Source organism: Thunnus maccoyii, chromosome 19 (genome assembly GCF_910596095.1).
Source record: "Thunnus maccoyii chromosome 19, fThuMac1.1, whole genome shotgun sequence".
Taxonomy (NCBI): Eukaryota; Metazoa; Chordata; class Actinopteri; order Scombriformes; family Scombridae; genus Thunnus; species Thunnus maccoyii.
In genome coordinates, this window is record NC_056551.1 from 426,235 (window position 1) to 452,857 (window position 26,623).

The window sequence follows — 26,623 nt, forward strand, 5'->3', positions numbered from 1 at the left end:
AGATGGCAGAAAAGGCAAAAATAACACATTTATACTGCATGCAAAAAACTGCATGGTTTTTGCCCAAAACTGCATGGAATTAGCAAAAAGTGGGTATGTCTGTGAAGGGGAGACTCACAGGTACCCATAGAACCAATATTTTCATTGAGATATCTTGTAGTGAGAGGTCAAGGGACCCCTTTCAAAATGGCCATGCCAATTTTTAGCCCCCTTACCAACAAGCTAGCATGACATGGTTGGTACCAAGGGATTCCTTAGGTCTAGTTTCATGTGATACCAGTATCTTCACAGCTATGTGCCATCACGTTCCAGCAAAATCCTGGTTTACAGCTAAACTAAGCGTTTAGGAGTGGGCACTACGGACAGACTTAAAGAGTCTAAATACAGGTTTAGCAAGGCGGTGAGAGATGCTTAACAACTATAATCTGAGAATCTTCAACAGCTGTTCTCAGAAAAAAACTCGACCTCTGTCTGGAAGGGTCTCAGGCCCTGTTTACATCCGGCATTAACATGTGTCTTGGCTGATTTGATCACATGGACAGCTCTAAGTGCATCTGTTCACACCTGGCATTAGAATGTGTCTCCACATGCATCTTGAGTGACCACTTGTGATCGGATTTCACTTCCCCAATCGATAGGCAAATAAACATGTACATCATTTTCACTTGCAAAGACCAAATGCATTGTTGTTTTTAACCGGCAGGAGGACTGGGGGTCCATGTACCCTCCGCCCAAAGCTCTGCTCAACTTGTTTGATAACAGGAGAAACAAATATACAATGCATTGTGTGCCCCCTCATGAAAAGCAAATGCCTGTCCTATTTATTTGCTCTAGCACCGGGTCTGAAGATATGTATAAAAAATATAGAGTTATATGCAGTAGGGCTGTAGTCTCCTGGTCGACTAGTTAGTCGATATGCTCTCGTCCGACCAAATTCTCATTGGTTGAATAATTGCTGTGTTATGTTCATGAGGAGAAAAGTGCTACATCAATAGCCTTCCAGGATTAATCCATTATTTCCTGCGTTGGGAGGGACAGACTAACAAATTACCTATGAATTACCTGTGTAGTCAAAACATCCCTGTTGTTTTCACAACTTTGGACTCACCCAACCTAATGGAGACTGCTAGATCCGACTGTACTCTGTACGTTTACTTTTACGTTTACTGAACGTATTGAAAGTTTACCAAATCAGTGTTTCTCCTATAAGAATCCCCGCCAGGCTAAAAAAAATTTTTGATGCCAAAACTCAAGCCAATTATCCATTCATTCGGATATTCAAAAGCCTCTGTTCAGCACTGTTACGCTGTATATTTTACAGTCTATGGTTCCAATACGTGAGTCAACCTCTGTGCTATTACCTGGGAAACTATTGGTAGCGTAGCTCTGTTTAGGAATAGGGCATTGTGTAACATGCATGCGTAGTGGGTGGGAAAGAGCGAATGGCAGAAAAGTGATGGTGAATGCAAGCAGAGCAGATGAAAAGGTTAGCAGTAAGTTGTCAGTCTGGCAGTAAATGTACAGTACAGACTACAGTATAACAGTTAATAAATGCTGCAGTTTCTCAAGACCAAGAAAAGTAATGTCTGTTGTTTCCCCAACTGCTGGAAGAGTGAAGGGGGTTAGCTCCAAAGTTAGCAACAATGGGTTAGCCTAGTCTGAAGACCCTAAACAGAGAAATAGAGAATGGAGAAATGTGTGGCTGCTTTCACTCTGTCCCGTAACATCCAACAATTTCTAACAACTTGACAGGACAGAGGAAACTATCAAGGGGAACAGAATTAAACATTTAGCTTCTGAATTTTTTTTAGACAGATGAGAAAAACAAGTTATTTTCTGGTTGTGGTCTATTCCAACTGCCGATTTGAAGATGAAAACAGGTTAGGGGAATGGGAAAAAAGGTGAAGTGGAATTTGTCTTTTTTTAAAAATTGAAATGAAAAACGGAAAAACAAAATAATTAATTTGTTTATCCTGTTATCAAACATGTTGAACACAACGTTGGATGGAGGGTACACGGAGGCAGCAATGCACTTCCCGTGCCTAGTCTGCCAGAAAATAGAGGACATTAGTTGAGTAGGCGGTCCTTCAGTGTAGCCCCGGACACACTTGAGTTAACACTGCTAACAGAATGTGGCCACACGCAGCCCAGACCACCTCCGAACGTGGTCTGAGTGATCAGATCTCAGTGTTTCCTCAATGTGTCATTCACACCTGTACTTAGAGCTGTCCACTTGTGATCAGATCACCCAAAAGACGCATGTTGATGCCAGGTGTAAACAGGGCCACAGACAGATTACCAACTACAAGCTGAAAGCCCCCCACTTCACTAATGACTTGCACCTGGCCAATGGCATGAATGAGTTCTACTGTTGATTTGAAAGACAATGGGAAAGTCCTGACAGTCCCCTGTGACTCCATCAACCAGCTCTGGCGCTGTGGCTCAGGAGGTAGCGCGGGTCATCCACTAATTGGTGGATCGGCGGTTCGATTCCCGGCTCCTCCAGTCTGCATGTCGAAGTGTCCTTGGGCAAGACAATGAACTGCAAATTGCTGTGCCATCAGGGTATGAATGATGGGCAGGTTGGGACCTTGCATGGTAGCCCTTGTACCTTTTCAGGGTATGAATGTGTGTGTGAATGTGACATGTAGTGTGAAAGTTCTTTGAGTGGTCGGAAGACTAGAAAGGCACTATACAAATAAAGTCCATTTACCCCCTCCCCCACCTCAGCAGGGGCCTGGGCCTCTCCACAACTGCCCACCTCTCTCTTATAATTCCTACCCATTGTTCTATAGTAAGGGGTTCAGTCCTATACCGATTTCATGTTATAGCCTTATTGCTTGTGATCAATAATATCTTGGTTGAATACCTGTGACACAATCATTTATATTTTCAAGGTACATAACTTGGCATTCCTTAGGTATTGCAGATCCCAGATTGTCTTTAATTTTAACATGCACATTTTCCCAAAATGAGTGTAATTTGTGGCATTCCCAAAAAACGTGTGTGTGGTATGCCTCTCTATTCCCACATATCCACCAACATGACTATTCGCAACCAGTTTGTTCACTCTTCATTTTAGGTGTAATGAAGTAGCTGGTTAGATTTTTCCATCCAAACACCCTCCATATTCTTGAATTTGTAGTGGTGTGTTGTGTTTTGCACATACAGAGCCATTCTTCCATTGTAATTTTAATGTTTTTTCCCTCTCCCATTTAGCCTTAATGTACATTGCAGAGAAAGCCTTACAGTCTCTTAGATTTTGGTATAGCACGGAGATTGCTTTGAATCTTGTCCCACTGTATGTCTGTATCATTACATAAAGTACACGATTTAAGGTTTTTGGGTTATGTATTTCTTTTATAAAGCAATGCCTCAAGTGTAAATATCTAAAAACAAGTCCTTGTTTTCTAATCCATATCTCTCTTTAAACTCCTAAAAACTCAAATATCCATTCTTGGTTATTGTGCACATTGCTGTGATCCCTTTTCTCTCTCAATATCTGAAGATCACTCAAACCAGCTCAACAGTCTCACTTCACTTTCTAATATGTACCGTTTAATGAGATCAAAGTGAGTATTCAGTGTGTGGGAATTTATTACGCCTACTTAATCTTGTAATGCCTTTACTAGTTTGATATTACCAATTAGGGATTGGACTGGAATGTCTCCTACAGTCATCTCAATATCTTTCCATTTTGCGCTATAGTCTTTGTCACACCACTTGATTACTAGTCCGAGTTGTGATGCATGATAATAATCTTTTAAATTTGTAAGTGCCATACCTCAAAAGTTGGGAGATTCAGCAGCCACTCATTTCTCCGTTCTCTATTTCTCTGCTTAGCGTCTTCAGGTTGGGCTAACCCATTGTTGCTAACTTTGGAGCTAACCCCCTTCACTTTTCCAGCACTTAGGGAAACAACAGATGCGACTTCTCTTGGTCTTCACAAGCTGCAGCTTTTATTAACTGACGTACCGTAGCCTGTACTGTACATTTACTGCCAGACTGACAACTTACTGCCAACCTTTTCCTCTGCTCTGCTCACATTCACCATCACTCTCCCTCGCTCAACCACTCACTCACCCGTTACGCACACATATCACACACTGCCTTACTCCTTAAAAGGAGCTATGCTAGCAAGAGTTTCCTTAGCAACGACACAGAGGTTAGCTCACGTTTTGGAACAGGGCTGCACAGAGGCTCTCAAACACTATTGATTTCTGAATGGATGGGTATTTGGTGTTATTATTTGCATTAAAAAAATATATTTTTGGCCTGGTGTGGTTTCTCATTTTCGTCTGTACAATTATATGGGAAACACTACCACCCCTTTCTTTGGACAGTTGTGATGTACAGTATTTTCTTCACTCTGCACTCTATCTTGACCGATAACTCACGCCACAAGAACAGTTTCTTCCCAACTGCAGCCAGCCTTATCAACAAGGCCCGGGACCCCCACTGACATGGGCTCTATCTCACTCATAGACACACATTATATTAGTGTGAAATCTATCATCTTAGGCTGTATTCAGACCAAATCAGGCAGCGCAGCATACAGTAGCAGGGTTGAGCAGAAGTGTGTGGACGTGTTTATTTGTGTTCTAGAACGAAACCGATGTAAAACAATCAGAAAATAATGTTTTATTGATCTGATTCACTGGCTTTCTCACTACCAGCGCCCCCTCTCTTCATTCACTCTCTAGCTCACTTGACCACAGCTGCTCTCTCTCTCTCTCTCTCTCTCTCTCTGGCGCCCTCAGCTCTCTTTCTCTCTTTTTCTCTTGTCTTTTTTAAACAGAGTAAAGAAGCCAACTGCAAAGCCTAACTTTACTTTTAACATTATCACATGAAGAGAAATGTCCTCCCCTCCTCCTAGTAACATCTTTCTACTCCCTCATGGTAGAGTTTACAGCTCTGATCACTCTGATCTCAGGCTGTGACTGGCCACCACAGCCTTCAGCTGCAGTGATGTCAGGTTGCGTTTCTACAAAAGTTGACACAACTTTCCGGCCACAGGCCAGTGTGGCGTCACTGCAGCCAAAATGTCCGCATCCAAAATGCATTACCCCTACTCAAATGAATGGGAGGACTGGTGTTTTCACCATGCTGCCTAATTTGGTCTGAATACAGTCTTATGTTGCACATCTGTGAACTCTTTACATCTTTTTGTCTTTTTGTCTAACTTTTTGTATTCTTTGTATTATTACACTTACACATTACATACCATTTATACTGTGAACATTTGCACATTCCCAGTCAATATCTTCTACATTTTTTAAACTCAACAGCTCTCTTTACATTCATGTATTTTTATTTATTCTTTATTGTAAACTTTTATTTATATATTTATACCACCTGTCTTTTTCTCACTGTGAATAGATTAGGGCTATGTGTTATGACAAAAATCTCATATCCTGATATAAGTGATTTCATGTCATAATAATGATACATATCACAATATGGCACATTTTCTGTAAATTCAATAATTCAGTGAATAAATAGTTTCTGGTTCATGCCCCCCCCCCCCCCCACCCCCCTCATCTGTCCATCTTTTGTGCAGATTAAATTACTCTTACTGGCTTTTTACTTGCGAAGTTTTTATTGCACTTATTGTAATGTAACGAGTGTAGTTGTTCTCAACTCGAGTACTTCACCTGGTTCACTGTTTCTCCTCTGCCCTGCTGTGCGTGCATCACACACACAGAGGGCTCAGCCCCGCCCTCCCTGAAACACAGAGAGCAGAGGAGAGTAGCGCAACAATAAATAACAGCAAAACGCAGTAGAGACTCTCACACAAGCTAAAATGAAACAAGCGTACATAAATTAGGTAAATAGCATAAATACACATAGTCTCTACAGCGCTTTGCTGTCATTTATGGTCACACTAATCTCTTCTGCTCCCTGTGTTTCATCTCGGGCAGGGCTGAGCCCTCTGTGTATGCTACATACACAAAGCGGAGCAGAGGAGAGACAGTGAAAACCAGGTGAAGTACTTGAGCCGACGACAACTACACTCGTTACGTTACTGTAAGTCTAATAAAAACTTTGTGAGTAAAAAGCCAAAGAGAGTAATTTATTAATGTAATCCATGCAAAAGATGGACAGCCTACACAAAAAAATATTGCTGTAAAGAGTGTGATTTGCGACACAATGAAATAAACAAGAGCATAATATGAAACGATTTAAATATTTCTATTGTCACACGATATATATCATCATATCGCAAATCCCTAGTATAGATACTTGTTTTTTCTCTTACCTACTATATTTTGATTGTTATGCACCACAACACCAAGACAAATTCCTTGACACTAATGTGCATGAAAATCTCAGCAGGATATCAGCAGTTTCAGTAATACTCAAACCAGCCCGTCTGGCACCAAAAATCATGCCATGGTCAATGTCACTGAGATCACATTTCCCCATTCGGATGTTTGATGTGAACATTAACTGAAGCTCCTGATCCGTATCTGCATGATTTTATGCATTGCACTGCTGCCACATGATTGACTGATTGGATAACTGCATGAATAAGCAGGTGTTCCTAATTAAGAGTGTGTGAGTGGGTGTATATTCTATAAAGGTATTTGATTCTGATATGAAGTAAACCAATGTGTTGTCATATTTTATTTCTTAACCACTACTTCTGTCAAGGCTGATAATCAAACTAGTTGCTGAGGTCTTCAATCAGCATTTGGATCCAAATCTGCATTCAAAGACATGTCTGGTAATATTATGGCTTTCTTTGTGTAAGGATGAACTGTGCAAAATGTCAAGTGAGTCAGTCTTATGGCCATTAAGTTATGGCCCTTTAAATCTACCACATTGCTAGAGTGTCTGCTGTATGAAAATTGTTGTCAAATTTTGTTGGACTGCTTATGCATGTGTTAGATTTGGTTGCAGTGCACAATACCTTCAAAAGTTATGGCAGTTTCTGTCAAATAAATCACAGCCAAAAGCTACTTTAGGAAAACTGTACACAACAGCAAAAAACATTTTTCAGGCACAACTAAATGTGTTATACATTACACTTTTGGTGAACATTGATTGAAAGGAGAAGCAAAAATACTGTTTTAATGTTGCAAAGTTATTATTAACAGTAGTTATTCAAGTTTATATGGCAAAAAATGATACGAAAACTGAAGTAAATCTTACTGGTTCAATGCAGTCTTTTACGAGAGGAGGTGAAGGAAAGGCAGCAAAGATCAACGCTCCCACATACAGATAGGTCAGCCCTACCAGAAGATAAGCCACGGACAGGTCCCGCACCTGAAAACACCAAAACACATTCACCTTAAACTCAGCATCACCTTACTTATTGTGTTTTTCACATAAACCGTGATAAGGGAAAAAAAAGGGGTTTGTCCTGACTAAATTGACTTTATATTTAAAGACTCTTTCCTTCCCATTTCTGAGGTGGACACTAAAGGCACTGCCATCACTTGCAATGTTGAATTGTGTTATCTGAACTAAGTCAGCAGACACAAGATCAGTGCAGTTGAATGCATGTTTGCAGTGTGTGAAGTTCTGCAGGAGCATGGGTAAGTAAGGCTTACATTGTTCTCTTGGTGCATGTTGCTCTTCATTAATGTGATGATGCAGTTGTGAATGAAGAAGGCCAGAGTGAGAACACCAGTCAGCTGAGGGAAAAGCAGTCTGAACTCTGGAAGAACACAGGGTAGGACAGAAATTATGCATTTTCTACTGTATGTGAATAAAAAAAAACATCTAAATCCTCACTAGTGCTCCCTAGTGGCTGCAATGTTCATTACTACACCCAAAACGTGAACGGTTCATTGAGTGGGGAGCATCAGTGGACAGAGAAAATTTGGCAGTCTGCTGAAATGATTATGACATTTATTTTGTAAAAGAGAAGAGAGAGAGAGAATTTGGCAAGATGGTGGAGCTAGAGCAAATTGAAAGAACCAACCAAAGGACTGACCACTGTCACCATTGCCACAAACGTTTATAATCACTTTGAGTTTCACTATGAATGAAAAGTGTGGTACAAATGAAATGTATTACTATTATTAATATTTATTTAAGTTCTGCAAAAAAATAATGCGTTAGTTTTTAAATTAATTAGAAATATTTGACATGTTAAAAAAAATGAACACTATTAACGCATTACTGTCTTTCAGAGGCTGTAGTGGGCTCAGTTTTAAAGCTAGGTACTGGTATCATATGAAACGATGACCTAAGGCATCCATTGGTACCAACTATGTCATAGTAAAACGGGTAAAAGGGGTCCCTTGGAACTCTCTCTTGGGCATGGGTGTGGCACAGTAGTTCAAGGGTGCCCCCTAAAAAATTTCAAAAGTCAAAGCCCCCACCTTTAATTTTGATGCAGATTTATGACATTTGGTAGGCAGCAGTTTTGAATAAATTGTGTATTTTCTTCGCAAAATGAAGCCACTGACAGGCGTTGTATTTTAATTAACTCCTAGAAATTTAACCCAAGCGACTTCAAATTTGGTAGGTTACATCTAAAGATGTATATCTAAAGATATAAGTTTTTTTATATTTCATGGATCACCCTTGGTGTGGCTGGCGGTGAATTTTGCCAAAAACATGTTTGGGGCATTAAACAGGAAGTTGTTGTAACTCCACTTTACTTTGTCGAATCGGCCCCAAATTTCTCATGTTTTATAAGAGTCCAGGCCGGAACACATCTACATATCAATATTGAGTCATAATCATAGCATCACCTACTGGCAAGAGGAAATCAGCCTTATGTGACAAACATCATCCGATTTACAAGAAATTTACATGGTGTGGTCTACACACAATATACAGCAAAATGACGTATAAATAATGGATGTTCTCTAGCACCACATAGTGGACTCAGGAAGTGATAGTTATCTCATACATGCAATGTCCAGTATTCGTCAAGGTATCGCTACAATAATAATTCCCTTATGTAGTGTTTCCTACATGCAACAGCAAGTGAGGCCTAAATGACACGTAGTTCATCAAATATATACACATCTTCTAATAAGTCATATCCAGTACCATGTACTGCACACCAAAAATAATATTTTACCCATTCACACAGTGTCCGATAATCCTGACAATTCAGAGCCGTGTCAACAGACCTCCAATAGTGATACCACAGTTCATTGCTGCTTGCAGTTTTAATTAGGGCCCGAGCACCGAATGGTGCAAATGCCCTATTGTATCTGAAGGAATTATTATTAGCCCTCTTGGAGCCATACCCTAAATCCGACAGGAAATCAGCCATTTTGAATTTAATTTGCAATTTTTGCACTTTTTTTGCAATTTCCAGGCGCTGTATTTTAACAAAATCCTCCTGGAGATTTAACCCAACCAACTTCAAATTTGGTCTGTGTCATCTACAGACCTTCGCAATGCAAAGTTATCAAAATCTTGACATTTCACTGAACGCCCTTGACATGGCGTGCCAGTAAATTTGCATGTTTTGCCAAGAAACTGGAAGTTGTTGTAACTCCACTGGACTTTGTTCAATCTGATTCAAATTTCACATACTTGATAATAGTCCAGGCCTGAACACATATCAATACATATCAATACTACATATCAATATTGCATCATAGTCAGAGCGCCATGTACTGACAACAGGAAGTCAGTGGCCATTGTGGAAAAAAGTTGCTTTGTTGTTCATGAAATTCGGTGGGGTCATTACTCCCATCATTCTGCCCAGAATTTTATTTTATTTTTTTTAATTTTTTGCCTGACAGAGAGTCAGCCATTTTGGATTTTATGCATCAATTTTCATTTTACGAATACATGTTTGACACCTGGATACACACGTAAGTATTTCGATTTTATATTGCAATTGGGCTTGGGCGTGGCACATCGGCTCTATAGCGCCCACTAATTACTTTTAGCACTTTTGAGGTGCTAGGGGTGCTTGATAAAGTAACAAAAATTTGTAAAAGCATCAGAACTGGCGAAACTTGACAAATGATATGGGTCTTGGGCTTGGATGTGGCAAAATGCTCAAGAGCGCCCCCTAGAAAATTTCAAAGTCAAAGTCCAAAACACATAATGCACAGTGGACATTCATTAGGTTAGTTACACTATAACACTACAATTTCCTATTGTTAAAGGTTTCACAATGGTATGCCCGAGACACACTCCACCTAAACCTAGCTCTAAAATAATTCTCTGCAAAGACTCAATGAAAACTGGCAATTATACAAAACATATGATGGAAAATATTGTCAGTTGAGCTGAATTGTATCTAAACTTTCGTGCAAGTGGACGTTAACATTCCTGCTTAGATCAGCAGGAAACCAGTGGCCTGCAAAGTGAGATGTGGTCTCTGCACCTGACACAGACACTCTACATCCTTGACCTTTAACCATGAAGTCTTGGAAATGTTAAAAATATCTTATACTGTTCTAAAAATTGTATTGTGCAACACAAACTAGAATTATCCAATAGTTTGCTGATGTTCTGGTCAGTCGATCGTATATGGATTTTGAGATGTAGATGCTTTAAGATGAATGATATAAAAGTGGAGAGAGGTCTCAAGGCTTTTTTCCTTTTTGTTTTTTTCATCTTGGAGTGCTTTCAAACCTCCAACACCTATTTGCACCCACACATTTTCGGTGTGACCTGGCTGTCAGGCATTCCTGACTAAATAGGCCCGTTACAGAGTGGTTCAACGACAGCAGGTGATTATATAAGCCAATATTGGTTCCCTAAGCAGGCTAAGGTGGTCTCGCATGTAGAATTTGGGAACCCATTCGATACCTAGGTCAGAGGAAGAGGACAGCTGTCTGCCGGTGCCTTATCTACATCAGCAGGGGGTATCAGTTATATAAGGCAGAAACCATTACACTATGAAATGGCCTTGTTATTGTGTAACTGATTATTCTAATTATATTATCAATAAAATGTATGTTATATTACATAGTAGGGTTAAAAGATAAATTTGAATTTATGTTGATAAATCAGATTCCAGGTCAACAAAGTAATAACACCATTTGGTTTAGTGATTGTTTGTGAAGAATGCAAATGACAGGCATAACTCAATAACCTGCTTCATCATACTAATTAGTTAGTAGGCAGCTAGTTGTAAGCTACTTGATGCCAAATGTAATTTTGCACCAGAGTTGGTCTTTTTATCCAGATATCTGTGGTGGTATCAAGTCATGACTTCCTAAATTAAACATAGCACAAAAAGTAAGGAAATTTGTGTTTGGTAGATTATTTCTTTGTTGTAACAATGCTTCTTGGCAATAAATACTGTTGGAAAGCCTGTTCAGTTCCCTTTTAAATGGTGCCATATTTGTAAGGAACATGCATTTGTGGGATGAGCAGCAGAGCTGAGTATGTGGGTTGTACTGTGTAACTGGACTATAGCATGCTTAAGTATGTCTTCCAGGTTCATCTGAGTCACTGAGGAAAGAAACTTGAAGAGGCATTCAAATGTGCAATAGGTTTACCTGGAACATAGAACTGGGTTGTGTCAAACCAGTGGAACTCTAGGTGGAAGCCAAGGCGGACAGCTTTAATAGTCACCAGAACAATCAGGTAGACCACTGAGATGGTGCCTGGACAGGAAGGAATGAGACAACACTGGATGGATGAATGATGCAGCACGCCACATATTCAGAAGGAAAACCCACAACCAGCCCATATATATATATATATACACACATATACACACACACACACATATATACATATACATATATATATATATATTTTATGAATAAATTTGGGACCAATCAGACACCTCCCTGATGGTATTGCATAAGAATAAGAATCTAAACATCTAAGGTGCCTAAAACTTTTGAACAGTACTATATATATATATATATATATATATATATATGTTTACTTTAATACATTTAACTGTCCATTATTTTACATCCTTCTCTAAACTAAAGTAAGAGCTGCCTGCCAAAAATTAATTAATGCAGATCTAAAGAAGTGCACTGTGATTTTTCAGAACACCAACTGCAAATCCTCCAAGTCATTCCTGATGTTTCCAAATTGAACTGTGAACTATGTTGAGTTTCAAAACACAAAACTCACAACAGTGAGACGGGAAGAAATTCTAGTAGTACGCTGGGCGTTTTCTTTTTTCAAAAAGGCCAATGTGCAAGCCTTCTGAAATCACTACTACCAAATCTTTATATGTTTGTTCTCACTCTGTCTTACCCAAGAAGGTGAACCTTGCGAAGAAGGAGGCTGAGCGGAAGCAGAGCAGGGGCAGCAGTAGAATGATGAGGTAGAGGGGGATGGTGTCAGTTTTGCTCCACCAGTGTCCAAAAGAGATGACATCAGAGGTATCATTTCCGCTGTTGCCAAGGTAAAGTGTGTTGATTGTGTAGTTCCCTCCAGGGTCAATGTTTGGGTATGGACAGATGACTAGTGAAGGAATCATCAAAACATTATCAAATTCAGTTTACTAACTAAAAATTTTTTTTTTCCTGCTTGAGATTTAGGAAACAACTAGTCCATTTTTAAAATATGAAGTATGCAGTCAAGAAATGGGAGCCCAACAAACATACAGGAAAGTGCATTTCCTGACATAATATAAAAAAAAAGGTGACATATATCAGCATTCTTCAAAATTTACCTAGTGAATGTGAAAAGATGGTGATGATGACATTATCTTCACTGAAATATATGGCATTTCTGATATTGATACCAGTACAAAAAAATATATCTAAAATATATACTGTCTTATTCTCTGTCATCAATTATGGAATTTCCATTATTAATAACATTTGGAGGGAGATAAAAAAAAACTCTTTTCTTGCCTCATCATAATAAAGAACATCACTTCCCCAAACACAGAAATATGTATTCTTCACATAAAAATCCTATGTAAATAACATTTACAAAAACAGGGTATTCTGGATTTAATTAATTCACTTATCAGCCAGATAAGTATTGGCCAATAAACAAAGGTTTGTCGATCCCTATAAAAACATTCCTAGTTGTCCATTATCACAAATGCATAGGCTCCAAAACTAAACAGCAGAATTTTGTTTTCCCGGCGCATACTCTTTTTGTCTTTATTTGCTTAGTATTTAAAGGTTAGCCAAGTCTTCCAAAAGACAAATTAGCAATGAGTAAAGGACCTTCTACACTGTGATTCTGGCCTGTCCCAGACCAAAGTTGACAGTTGTCAGAAACACATGGCGAAATCTTTGGTCGTCAATCCAAAACAGTGGTAGATCTGTTAGATATGTTCACATTCAATTTAGAGTTTTGCAGACCAAATCTATGGTAATCCACTTTTGATAAGGTTAAATGACACTGATGACATGTCTCTGCTTGCATATTTTTTCTATCTCAGCAGTTAGCACTATGACATTCATCTCAATCTGGCATGCCTCATACTGATATTGTATACTCAATATTTACTCTTTTTAACATTTACGGGATCTTTGATAGTATACATTGTGATGTTTCCACGTTAATACACTCTGCTATACACAGTATAATAGAGTATAATAGATAATATGTGTATAACATATTTGTATCTTGTATGTATTTTATTATGTTTTATGCTCAAGTCTGCATATGTTATGTACTTTTACCAGGTTGAAAGTCAAATTTCTTGGTTGAGGATATGACAATTTGTTAGTGTGTATGACTTACCTTTATCCGTGCCGTTGGTTCCAAACTCTGAATCTGACGTGCTGACATTGTGAGCATAATCTGTTCACAGGAGAGGAAACCATCAGATCAGATCAAAGCAAAACCACCTCTTGCATCAAGACATTTTAGAGGTGTTACGACTAATAATTTACCATCTCTCTGAACAAAATAACCATAATCTATAAGCAGTTGAGACTACTCCTTTAAGGCAACACACACCAGAGATGTGGCTAAGGTAGAGTATCCAGAGAGGGCATGTGTTTTGATGCATGTCAGACACCACTGATATGTGTTACCTTTAAAGTGCTGAGTTGCTTATGTTTAATCAATCAACCAAATGGAGCAACATAATTATATGATACCTCCTTTCTGGTACTGGCAAGAGCATTGACTTACTGTAGATAAACTGCCCGGTGTTGTAGAGGAAGTTGGACATGAGGACCCAGTAAACCACCATGGCTCCAATAAGTGACACCATGGAGAACACCAAGCTGGACCACTGGCCAAACTTGCCAAAGTAGTACCTACAAACATCAGGAAACTCCCAGTCTGATGTATCCACATAGGCTGACGAGGAAAGAATGGATGAAATGAGCAGTGAGTATTTGGTTCTTTGATGAAAAGTCATGGGTACAAGCATGTGGACATAAAAAAAACTAAGGAAAGTCAACAAAATTTCCAAGGTGAGGAACCTTTGATCACCGAGCTGTTGTTAAATGACCTCTTTAATACATGCAGCTATTTAAATCAGTTCTATTTCAGATATTCTGGCCCAATTTTAGATGAATTAAGCAGCTATGTTGTTGAGTTTTGTTCCTACTGAAACATTCTAAATTTGCTGCAGCTCCGATTTGCACCTCTGGCTGTTGTCTTCGCCATAGCAACAGCCTCCTAATGGATTAATGGATGTAGCATTTATAGGCTTTTACCATACCAAACTGAAAGAAAATAAAGTTAGTTTTTAATATTTATAACCTTGGCCATTACACAACGCTATTATATCATTAAAATATCAAGGAGATTTTCACGCTTCTCTGCAGAGCAACAACGACATTCATCCGTACAGTATGAATTTTACTAAACTTTACTGCAATGATTAGTTGACTAATCAATAAGTTTACAACTATTAAATTAATTGGCAACTATTTTAATAATGGACTAATCATTTTGAGTATTTTTTTAAGAAGAAAATCCATATTATCTGATTTCAGCTTCTTAAATGTGAATATTTTCTGGTTTCTTTAGTCCTCAATGATAGTAAACTGAATATCTTTGGTTTATGAACTGCTGGCCAGTACAAAGCAAGACATTTACGGATGTCATCTCAGGGTCTGGGAAACAGTGATAGACATTTGTCACCATTTTCTGACATTTTATGGACCAAACAACTAATCAATTAATCGGGAATTGAATCGACAGATTAATCAATAATGAAAATAATCATTAGTTGCAGCCCTAAATTTTACAGTGAGAAAAATGTCTTGCACCTGCAGCTCCTCCCACTTTACAACTCTATTTGTAAAACGCAGCTCACATGTGTTAATTTGTCCGCACAATTTATATGTCATGAGAATGGAGGAATATCAAAAGATACAATGATGTCTAATCATAAGAACTGTAATCTCATGCATCTACTTGATGGGGTCAGTGTGCATGCTGCTGTGGAGTATGGCAAATATGCTAAAGTAGCCACTCTTCTGTGGGTAAATGTAGACAACAGACACTAATCCCAAACACCTCTTTGCATAATAATGTCCAACGTCTTGATAATTACCATTGGTAATGTGGAGTAAGATCATTTGTAATCATTATAAAAACAATAAAGCAATCAGCACAGGGTAGACTAATTATGTCCCTAATTAGCCGTTACTTTTAAAGTCATCGTGCTGGGTAGCTTACACAACATCTGCGGAAGAGAAGCTAGAGCAAAGTTCCATAGCAGTGTTATTGTGAAAGGTCATGGGGTTGCCAAAATCCGCAGGTCCCTTCCTATTGGGAAAATAAATACACACTGCAAATATATTATTTTACTAATGGGTGAGGTCATTCCATTTATTCCCAGTGCAGTTTCTGTTGTTTAAAGAAAAAAAAAACATGCAGTAGTAAGGGGGGTTTGCTGTACTAGCATCCAGAAAATTACACTTAATTCTAGAAAAGTCTTATAATAAGTTGGTTGAAGAGGCCACTCACTGCAAGTTGGATATGGGCTAAATGTCGTACACGATGGAATGGGGCCATATGTTTAGCACCGCTAACCACACAAAAAAAGAGTTTATAAATTCTCATCAATTGACAAAAATAGCAATAATATCTGAGATGCTGATGGCCATTGGCAGTAGACTTGTAAATTAATGTATTAGATCATTATGTCAAATGTTGCTAGTCATGAGTTATTTATATTGACATTATTTATTTAAATAGCTTTTACTCTATCAGCAACTTAGTTTTATTGAGAATATATAAAATATATAACTAAAGCTAACAAGCAACTAAGCTACCGCTGTTTAGCTCCAACAGAAACATGTATCAAAATGACTCTGAGGCAGGTACTGTTGGACTGCTGTGCCAGAGTCTGTAAAGAATCCTAACAGATTTTCTGATGCTGGTTCAGCAGCTCAAGAAAAAACTACATGTTTTATGCCATGGTTAAATGGTTGATGTCACACTATGTTAAGCTAACGAGAAAGACTGAAAGTCACAGATGCCTTCAAAATAAGGCCAAAATTTCCACCATAGACTGTGCGTAAAGATGGACATCGCAAGGTGTGATGTCACCCGTTGGTTTACATTGTAGCCGGTTTGAAGCCCAGAGTTGCTGCTTATGGTCAGCGCCATCACTTCCATTTAGAGCCAAAACCTTCCAAATAAGGAGTGCGGGGTGTTGCCTTTCATGCTCTGGAAACACACCCTGCTACCTCAGACTAAAGCTAACGCTAGCTTACCAGGAACACCGAGTGGAGGTGCACACTTGTGCTAACATTAGCTAACTAACACGGGAGGTATCGTTATCAAGTAAAATTAAACTTACCGAAATATTGCAACAATAGTTCAAATCAGGGTCCTGGAGTCAGGGAGTGAACTGTCACTTAACACCCACACGGCAGACATCAAAGCTACTATTTGTCTTTATATCTTGAAATGTTTTCATTTGCAGTAACTTAATTCGTCTACAGCGGCTGTGTTCAGGAGGTAAAGCGGGTCATCCACTAATCAGAAGATCGGCCGTTCGATTCCCAGCTTCTCCAGTCTGCATGTCAAAGTGTCCTTGGACAAGATACTGAACCCCAAATTGCTCCTGATGGCTGTGCCATCAGTGTATGAATGTGTGTGAATGATAAGTTCCCCCTGATGGGCAGGTTGGGACCTTGCATGGTAGCCCCTGTACACATTCAGCTTAAGAATGTGTGTATGAATGGGTGAATGTGACACGTAGTGTAAAAGTACTTTGAGTGGTCGAAAGACTAGAGAGGCACTATACAAGTGCAGTCCATTTAAAATTTAAATCTCTGATATGGCAAACATCGACTGGTCGATTAGTTGGTCGATATGCTCTCGTCCGACTAAATTCTCATTGGTCGAATAATCTCTGTGTTATTTTCCGTGTTAAGGAGAAAAGTGTTACATCAATAGCTTTCCAGGAGTAATCCATTATTTCCTGCAGCGGGAGGGACAGACTAACAGTGTATTCAAAACACCCCCATTGTTTTCACAACTTTGAACTTGCCCAACCTAATGGAGACTGTTGGGTCTAACTGTACTCAATGTTTATCGACCGTACTGAACGTTTACTGAACCTGTTTTTCTCCATAATGACACAACGAGAACCCCTGCCAGGCCAAAAAATATATTTTTGAATATTTGATATCCGAATGAATGGATATAGAGTCTGGGAGTCTCTGTGCAGCGCTGTTCCGGTACGTGAGTCAACCTCTGTGTAGTTGCCTAGGAAACTATTGGTAGCGTAGCTCCATTAAGAGTATGTTTGCATAGCGAGTGGGAAAGAGCGAGGGGCAGAGAAGTGACGGTGGATGCGAGCAGGGCAGAGGAAAAGGTCAGTAGTAAGTTGTCAGTCTGGCAGTAAATTTACAGTGCAGACTACAGTGTGTCAGTTAATAAATGCTTAAAAGTCACGTCTGTTGTTTCCCCAAATGCTGGAAAAGTAAAGGGGGTTAGCTCCAAAGTTAGCAACAATGGGCTAGCATAACCTGAAGACACAAAACAGAGAAATACTGAACAGAGAAATGTGTGGCTGCCAAGTTTACTGTGCACTTTGTCCCATTACATCCCCCCCCCACGCCACTAATCGATTAGTTGAAGATTATGTATGATTTTAGTCGACCAAGATTTTCTTTGGTTGACTACAGCCCTACAAACAGAACAAACAGGGACATGGGAGAGAAACTAATCACAGAGATTCAGTTGGAAGCTACAAAAGTAGTGAGAGCTGAACACACTTTTAAAAACATCTTTGCACACATCTTGCACGCATTGGAGGGAATGGCAGCCATTGAATTGCTACTGGAGGTCTATTGACACGGACTTGAATTTTCAGGATTATCGGACACTGTGTGAATGGGTAAAATATTATTTCCTGTGTGCAGTACATGACGCTAGAGATGACTTATTAGAAATTGTGTATATGTTTGATGAACTACAGACAGATAACAAATTAAAGGAAAAACTGGTACAGGTCTGAATGCTTGACCCCTACAGTGAGGGGATCTGGTGACTCTGTTATGTTGTGGAGGGCATTTTGCTGGCATGGTTTGGGTCCACTTGTCCCCTTAGAGGGAAGGGTCACTGCAAATCAATACAAAGTTTTTCTGAGTGATCACCTTTATCTATGATGACTGATGGGAGTGGCGTTTAGTGATTCATTGCGGAGAATAATAATAAGAATAAGAATAAGAGGAAGAAGAAGAAGAAGAAGAATTACTTCAGACGCAATAGGGCCTTCAGCTGATTCTGGTTCAACTCTCTCACTGTGGGCCCCTGTGGCCCCCACCCTGCAGCCTAAGCGCACAACCCTTCTGCTTTGAGATGGTTACCTGAGGCTGGTGCTGCGTATGCATTGAAATCATGACAGGAAAAAAAAGTCTCTCAATGAAAAATATAGTCTCCTTGAAGCTTATGACAAACTGCCAAAAACAATCCAACAAGATGCGGCAGAAAAACAACAAGCATTTGAAACAGCTGTACTGTATTTTGAAACAGTCAATAAAATTCAGTAAATAGCAAAGCTGCCCGTTGCATTATTTTATATTCATGTAATAAATATACAAATGTCAATTAAATGGTAATCTTCATGAGAAATTAAGAAAAAGAAAAAATCAGTTATAATAATCATCCGCTTATAGTGCTCAATTTGACCTGGACAGACGTGATCACTATGAGTGGATTCCACTACAATAATAATAATAATAATAATAATAATAATAATAATAATAATTCCTTCAAATACCATAGGGCCTTCACATTCAGTGCACGGACCCTAATAATCTTCACAAAAACAACAGGTTCAATGCACTTTCAGTGCCAGGGACCATTGGGCCCCTGGTGCTTTCATGCTCGGGCCCTAACAAGAGTGTGAGAGCTGTGGTCCAGCTCTCACACAATAACTACAACCAGCTATTTTTAGGGATTTGCTAAACCAATGGATGCTGTTGTTTAGAGCTGAAATAATTAATCGATTCATCTATTAGTTGCTTACTGTTAAATAAATCACCAATTACTTTGATAATTGATTAATCGTTATGAGTAATTTTTCGGGGAAAAAAGTCAAAATTCTCTGTTTCCAGCTTCTTCAATGTGAATATTTTTAATGTGAATATAGTTTCTTTAGTCCTCTATGACAGTAAAATGAATATCTTAGAGTTGTGGATTATTGGTCGGGACAAAATAAGACATTTGAGGACGTCATCTTGGGCTTTTGACACTTTTTCAAAATAATTGTTAGTTGCATCAATACTGTTGTTTTTCTTGGAAGGAGAGTTCTCAAGTTTTTAGGTGGATTTTTTTAACTACATGCTGCTTTGTTTTCTGCTCATGATTCTGTACACAGAAAACCAAACAGTACCTGCATCAAGATAACTTCTTACTTTAGCTGCTAGCTAAATTCTCAATCCCGCCACTGGTGTATACACAACTACAGCAAGTACAATAGGTCAGAAATGAAGCAGGAAGTGGGTCAGTAAACTGTCATGTATGTTTGCAATGGACTTAGTTTGGGTGATAATTTTACTATTCACCTTCATTTTCTCTTCCAAATAAGTAACTAGGGGGTTTGTTTCAAACATGTGATCATCTGACTGCTCCTGTTTTGAGACCTATCTTAAGTCTTTCCAGTGATGTACCCGCGTTCCCAGATTACAACAATAAACTTGGAGGGTACAGTGCTAGCCTATTGCAGTATCAATATTCTGATAAGGATATGGAGTGATGGACAAACCTATGCAAATAAGAGCCAAGTTGTAAGAAAATAGAATTAATACTATTAGTAGGAAAATATTAATCTTATTATATTATATTATAAATATAATAATTATGTCTGAATAAAAGATAAAATGATGTGGCAAAATAGTGATTTTTTTGTTTTATTTGTAGCATTTGGAAGATCATCCATTCCCGGATGGCCTAAAGAGGATGCACCTGTATCACCTGCAGATGATGAGGAAGAGCTGGTTATACCAACTTGTGAAGAAATGAGAAATGTTGCTGGACTTACGTATAGCCTTTGGTGATTTGAGGACGATGTAGCAACAGTAGAGCATCAGCAGGCCTGTGAAGATGAGGATGAGGATCCCCAAAGTGAAACCAGCCTAAAGACACAAAGACAACAATGACATTGACTATTTTTTGTTTTTGTTCCGCAAGGCAAATTTAAAGCACATATTTACTGCCACTCTGCATTTCAAGAATAACTAAGGTCAATACAAAATTAGTCATTTTAAAAGGTGACTTTAAATGAGCCAAGAACTTCCAGTGTGTAAAAGAATCACCTGCTTTATACCCCAAGGTATGCTGAGTATGGATGTGCCCATCATTGTGTTCCATATGGCAAATCTGAATGAGAAAAGCAAGGTAATAAAGCAGTCAAACACATTCATTTTAGTACAAAGACAACAGTAAGTGCTGGTTGACTTATGATGGCAGGGCTTACATGGTGATGATGCTGTGGTTTTTAGAGGACTGGTCACTGCCTGTCACCTTGAAAGCTGTCCCCAGTGGGCTGTAGATGTAGATCTCCTCTGGTCGGGGAATCACATGGTTTGGAGGACTCTGGAGAAAATAAACATCAAGATTCTAAAGATGAAGTCCTCACAGATAGTCAGATGAGCACTGAACAAATAAAGACATTATGTTCACACCAGTTTTTCAAGACAAGAAAACACTGCAACCTAAAAAACTGTCCATACAATCAATATTGCTTAACACCATTTATGTGATTTGATATGATAGAGGTCTCATGAATTTTAAAATATACAAAACTTAAACCCATGTGGTTATGAAAAATAAGTAATTAGCATTACTTTAAATAACTACATGGCATGTTATGGATTATCATGATCACTGTGCTAAAAGTGGGATTTTTGTCAGTAAGCAGCACTGTAATATTGCTGTGGATGTTCAGGTTAACAACTGTTCACAGGAATTTGTAGGCAGCACAGAAAACTGCAAGGAACTGCCAGAAAAGGTCATTTTCTGCCAGTTTTACAAGCTGAGAGAAGCCTGGCAGTTGACTCACTAGCCCCTAGGACTGGGGGACGCTTTCACATGTAAATCAAGATGCAGTGAGCTATACAAATGCAAATCAGGATAGTAGGGGGGTTCAGACTCACTAATGGCCCAGAGGTTTCACCAACTCCATTTTAAGAAAATCTCGGATATAAATAGATCAGGCTTAGTTTTAGACTCATAAATTGTAGCTTGAATACATTACGCATTTATTTATTTAAGTAAGTATGCTATGATGATTTACCTTGTATGCCATTAGCAATCGTCAATAATTTCATAAAAAAGATTCACAAAACAGTACAATTTATTTAAACAATTAACAACTATTTTAATCAGGGTTCATTAGAAAAGTTTAGAGCTCATGGCAACTCATTCAGTTATTTTACTTTCTCATTTAGGGTCAGGGTCAGAGGCCAGGAGAAAACAAACAAATATGATGATGGGATTGTCATCGCCAATTATGTTGAAAATCAAGCATTTTTCAAGGCGTATATTCAAATTCAAGTATATCCCTAACTTTGAAAACATTATGGTTACCATTAAGCATTTTCCAAAATTTCAAAACTTTCAAGATTCATAACCTCTTCCACCGTTTGTTTTTGTCTCCATTTATTTTGTTCAAAATCTTTTTAACACTTTTGTTCATACATACAGGGGTTGAAGGGCTAGTTAGTCTGTTTCCCTGGACTGAGACACAAGACTTGGAACTAATTATCTTAAATCGCAACCACTATGCAGAGTGAAATGAAAACTGTCACTTTTTCTCATGTTGCTTAAATGCACAGTGGACGTGTTTACCACACATCCTCCAGCAATGTGCTGTGTGTGTCTGTTCCCTGCAAGCTCCAAACTTCCACTGGATTTCCATAAAAATATCTGTCCGGACAGGGACATGATGGGGACATGACATGTTTGAATGCAGTACCTTTTGACATGATATTAACAACTATGAACTGCTTTATAATGGCTCATGATCAACCCTTTTAGCCAGTCCTGCAACTGCTGAATACTATCAGTGGGCTGTCTCGCCAGATGACGCAGTTTTCTGTTGAAGTGAAACAGCAATTTACCGCAGTAAACACCAAATTGCTATTCATGGAGGAGAGGTTAGCTGCTTTGGAAACCAAAGTAAACTGTGGCTCCAGTGTGGAGGAGATGAAAGAAAAAGATGGGAGCATAATCCCAAAATTGTGGGAAAAATATATAAGAACTGGGGCTTTTATTTTAAAGGGTAAGAACAGAAGGAAGTGAATGTGTAATGTGCTGCAATTGACTCTGGGTGTGAAGCAAACGGCAAATTTAGCTTGTTAAATAATTTAAAACCACAATTAACCCACTGGTTTCTTCAACTTTTCACTCAGGAGCAAAAATCAGCCTTTACACTTGAAAAAAATAATGATTTGACATTTATCGTGATAACATTTTTGGACATATCGTCCAGCCCTACTACAGACTGCTTAAACTTGGATTTGTTCACAAAAGTGACTTTTTGTATTTTATAACAACAAAAACAACAACAAAACAGATCATTCTTTTCACAACTCCGAAGGAAATTGCAGTCGCAACGAACCAGAGCATGGGCAATATTAAAAAAAATAGGCTACATGCATTCTGCTGTATAAAAGTAAATAAATACGTTCTCTGATCTATTTAAATTATGTTTTCACAGACTGAGCTCGCCTCACAACAAGGCAGTCACTTCTTATTTGGTGGTAGCTCTAGCTGCAAGTCCAGATTTGCACAGTGTGGATAATGACATCCTTCGAGAGAGAACAGGTGTGTGACAGGTGGGTGCCAGACCGGAACAGAGACTATGAAGTTAGCAGTATAACATTAGCTGTGAACGTCAATGCAATGTGTGTACAGTTTAGGCTATTTCTCAGTGAGTAAATACTCCTAATGTAGATACATTTAGAGATGTTTCTGGTGGAGCGACATGTCCGCCCACTGAGCCCTGTTAATCAGCAAGAGTGACGAGTGCATTTTAAATCCTTAATTAAAAACCAGTTTACTGTCTCTTTTCCATGAATCTCAAACCCTGCATTTCTGTTCTCCATATGCCTGCTCACCAAAACTTTACTCTGCACTCCATAAGAGTAGTTAATGTTATGGATATGATTCAGTTTATCATATTAAAAGATAATGATGTTAATCAGAACAGGATGCTGTGATATTGTTGCACCAAGCAGACACAGTACACAAGTTCTCCATGAGAATGTGCACAACACACTGAATCATGGCACCAATAGCCCCCCTTTGTGATCATTAGTAAAACACCACCATACTACTTAACTGCCATATTTCTTTAATGTAATACTCCATGGTAAACAAATAAAGCATAGTTGTACAGGTGGGAATGCTGGACAAATCTGTAGCATTTGATACTATTTCACCTGTAGGTGGTACTAAAAGATTTTAAAAATTGCTGCCAGAGCAGCAGCTCGCAGCGTCGGTAGCCATGGTGACAGCCAGCAGCAGCAGCTGGGAGCAGCAGCAGCTGGGAGCAGCAGCAGCGGCAGCAAATGGCTTCCAACTAACACGCATTTTATTCAGAAAATGCAAAATATTCTAATTGTCATTTGTTGTCTTCTGCTGCGGATCAAATTGCTATGAGCTGGAATGACCTAAAACCATGAAACTTGGCCCAATAACTGGTAATGATGTGCATGTGTTCCCGAGAAATATAAGTGCAATCTGTCAGATAGTTGTGCTGTAATTAAGGCCCAAAAATGCAATTCTGGAAAGGCCACACAGCTCACATTGTAGATCTGGCTGACTTGAAATTTGACACACAGGTCAAGCTCAATGTGCTCTACAAAAAAGCCTCTAAAGACTATTAAAGTCTGCCATGATCCGGCATTGACATCTGGCACTATCTACTGAACATACATTCCAAATTTTGTTCAAATCAGATGAAGTGGAGAGGAATACAGAACGTTGAGTGTGCAATTATTGAAATGCTGAATGCTTTCTGATGATGAAACAAGTGCGTGATTGGTCTCGGTCCTTCTTTAAACAGAATTAAACTATCTGAACTGACTTTGCTCAAATTTTTGAAGCCTGAAATCTGCTTGTTGCTGCTTGCAGCTTTAATTTTGAATAGATGATAAATCAATAGAACTTTTTGAATTTTGTCTCCATCAACACCAAATTTGGCATACCTCCTTGGGGTCTGTGAGACACATTTCTCTTATAAATGAGCAAGATCGATTGAAAAACATGGCCGCCATCAACCAAAATATCTTAGCAAAGGCCGGAACTTAGAGATTACTGGCCATAACTCATTAACTGTTTGTCCAATCATCATACACCTTGGTACATATGTTCAGTCCATCACTGGGAACAGGTCTACAAACTCAGTTTCGTAAAATGGAAGGGTGACAAATGGCGGAACTTTGAGTGCGCAATTATTGAAATGCTGCAGGCTTTCTGATGATGAACCAAATGTATTATTGGTGCCACTCCTTCTATGAACAGAATTAAAAGTGGCTGAATTGAGTTTGCTCACCTTAGTGAAGGCTTGAACACGCTATTTGCTGCCCATGGATTTCATTTTGAATGATTGAGCTGCTTCTTTCTGTTGAGCACAAAAAGGTTTGAACCTGCGTATTGCCGCTTGCAGCTCTACTTAGCGATATTTTTATCTAGGCCTGAGCACCATGCGGTGTGAAGGCCCTATTGTATCTGAAGAAATTATTCTTCTTCTCTATTATTAGGGCCCAGGCACCTAGGTGTGTGAAGGCCCTCTTATAACTTAGGGAATTATTATTAGTGCCCGAGCAACGAGCAATGCGAAGCCCTCATGTAACTGAAGGAATTATTATTAGGGCCAAAGCCCCTCCTGTAACTGAAGGAATTATTATTCTCTATTGTCAGGGCATTAGGACGCACAAAAAAAGCCTATTGGAGCCATACCTTAAATCCAACAGGAAGTCAGCCATTTTGAATTTAATTTGAGATTTTTCGTATTTTTTGCCATTTCCTGATTTTAACAAACTCCTCCTAAAGATTGAACAAGACTGACTTCAAATTTGGTCAGAGTCATCTAAAGGCCTTTGTTATAAAAAGTTATCAAAATCTTGAGTATTCATTGACATGGCGATGCGAATGTCGATGTTTCGCCATGAAACAGGAAGTTGTTGTAACTCAAAAATATATTACCCAATCTGCACCAAATTTCTCATGCTTGATGAGGGTCCTCATCTGAACACATCTATGTGTCAATATTGAGTCATCAGTCACAGCGCCACATACTGGCAATAGGAAGTTACAGGTGCTGTATTTTTATGACCTGTGCCTTGCAGGATGAACAGATCCACCTCAAATTTAATCAGAAAAGCCTCAAGACCCTGATGATGCTATAATGTGAAGATTGTGAGTTTTCATTGAACGTCATTCCCATGGCGTCGTGGAGAATTTCTATGTTTCACCATTGCAAAATAAACTGTTGTGACAGATCTGGTCAGATCTTTCCCAAATTTCACATGTTTAATAAGAGTCTTGGTCTAAAGACATGTACAGGCCCATATTGAATCATAGTGATAGTGCCACCTACTGGCAACAGGAAGTTATAGGCCCCATACTTTTACTAACTACTCCTAGCAGGTTAAACAGATCCACCAAAAATGTGGTCAGCTAAGTTGTAAGATGTTGATGATGCTAAATGGTGAAGCTTTTAAGTTTTCATCAAAAGCTGTTGCCAAGGCGATGCATTATTCACTGTGAAACAGGATGCTGTGTTTGAGTCACATAACAGTCCTTGTCTGAACACATCTATATGTCACTCTTGGGACATATTCATAGCGCCACCTACTGACAACAGGAGGTCAGCGTTATATGACAAACATCCTCCGATTTACATAGTGTGGTCTACACATGATATGCAGTAACATGTTGTATAACTAGTGTTTGTTCTCTAGTGCCACATAGTGGACACAGGAAGTGATATTTAACTCCTTTGTGCAACGTCTGATATTCATGAGAATGCATATACATTTAAGTCGACCTCCACTAAATGTGTTGCTGCATTAATGACCCTCTTGTAGCACTGCCTACTGGCAACAGGAAATTCAGCCTTATGTGACAAACATCTGATTCACATGACATTTACAAGGTGCGATCTACATTTGTTATACATCACCATGATGTATAAATAGTGAGTGTTGTCTAGCGCCACATAGTACACACAGGAGCTGATATTAAACTTGTTTGTGCAATGTCTGATAAGAGCAATCATCACTGCTTGCAGCTTTAATAGCAATTGTTTTTGTCTGCTTTTTCA

General features: G+C 38.9%; 1 protein-coding gene across 3 annotated transcripts in view; it reads right to left on the reverse strand.

Annotated features, from left to right (window-relative positions):
• Positions 1 to 26,623, reverse strand: part of slc38a9 (solute carrier family 38 member 9) — a 48,029-nt gene that overhangs the window by 10,114 nt on the left and 11,292 nt on the right. For all 3 annotated transcript variants that reach the window (XR_006092595.1, XM_042395309.1, XM_042395310.1), the window contains exons 4-12: positions 20,768 to 20,886; positions 20,607 to 20,670; positions 20,333 to 20,426; positions 14,005 to 14,175; positions 13,609 to 13,668; positions 12,157 to 12,366; positions 11,436 to 11,543; positions 7,557 to 7,663; positions 7,156 to 7,269 (exon numbers count right to left, since the gene is read on the reverse strand). Coding sequence is in view for 2 of the 3 variants with exons in the window: in XM_042395309.1 (XP_042251243.1) it covers positions 7,156 to 7,269; positions 7,557 to 7,663; positions 11,436 to 11,543; positions 12,157 to 12,366; positions 13,609 to 13,668; positions 14,005 to 14,175; positions 20,333 to 20,426; positions 20,607 to 20,670; positions 20,768 to 20,886 (1,047 nt within the window). In the remaining variant the exon portion in view is untranslated. The remainder of the gene's footprint in view (positions 1 to 7,155; positions 7,270 to 7,556; positions 7,664 to 11,435; positions 11,544 to 12,156; positions 12,367 to 13,608; positions 13,669 to 14,004; positions 14,176 to 20,332; positions 20,427 to 20,606; positions 20,671 to 20,767; positions 20,887 to 26,623) is intronic.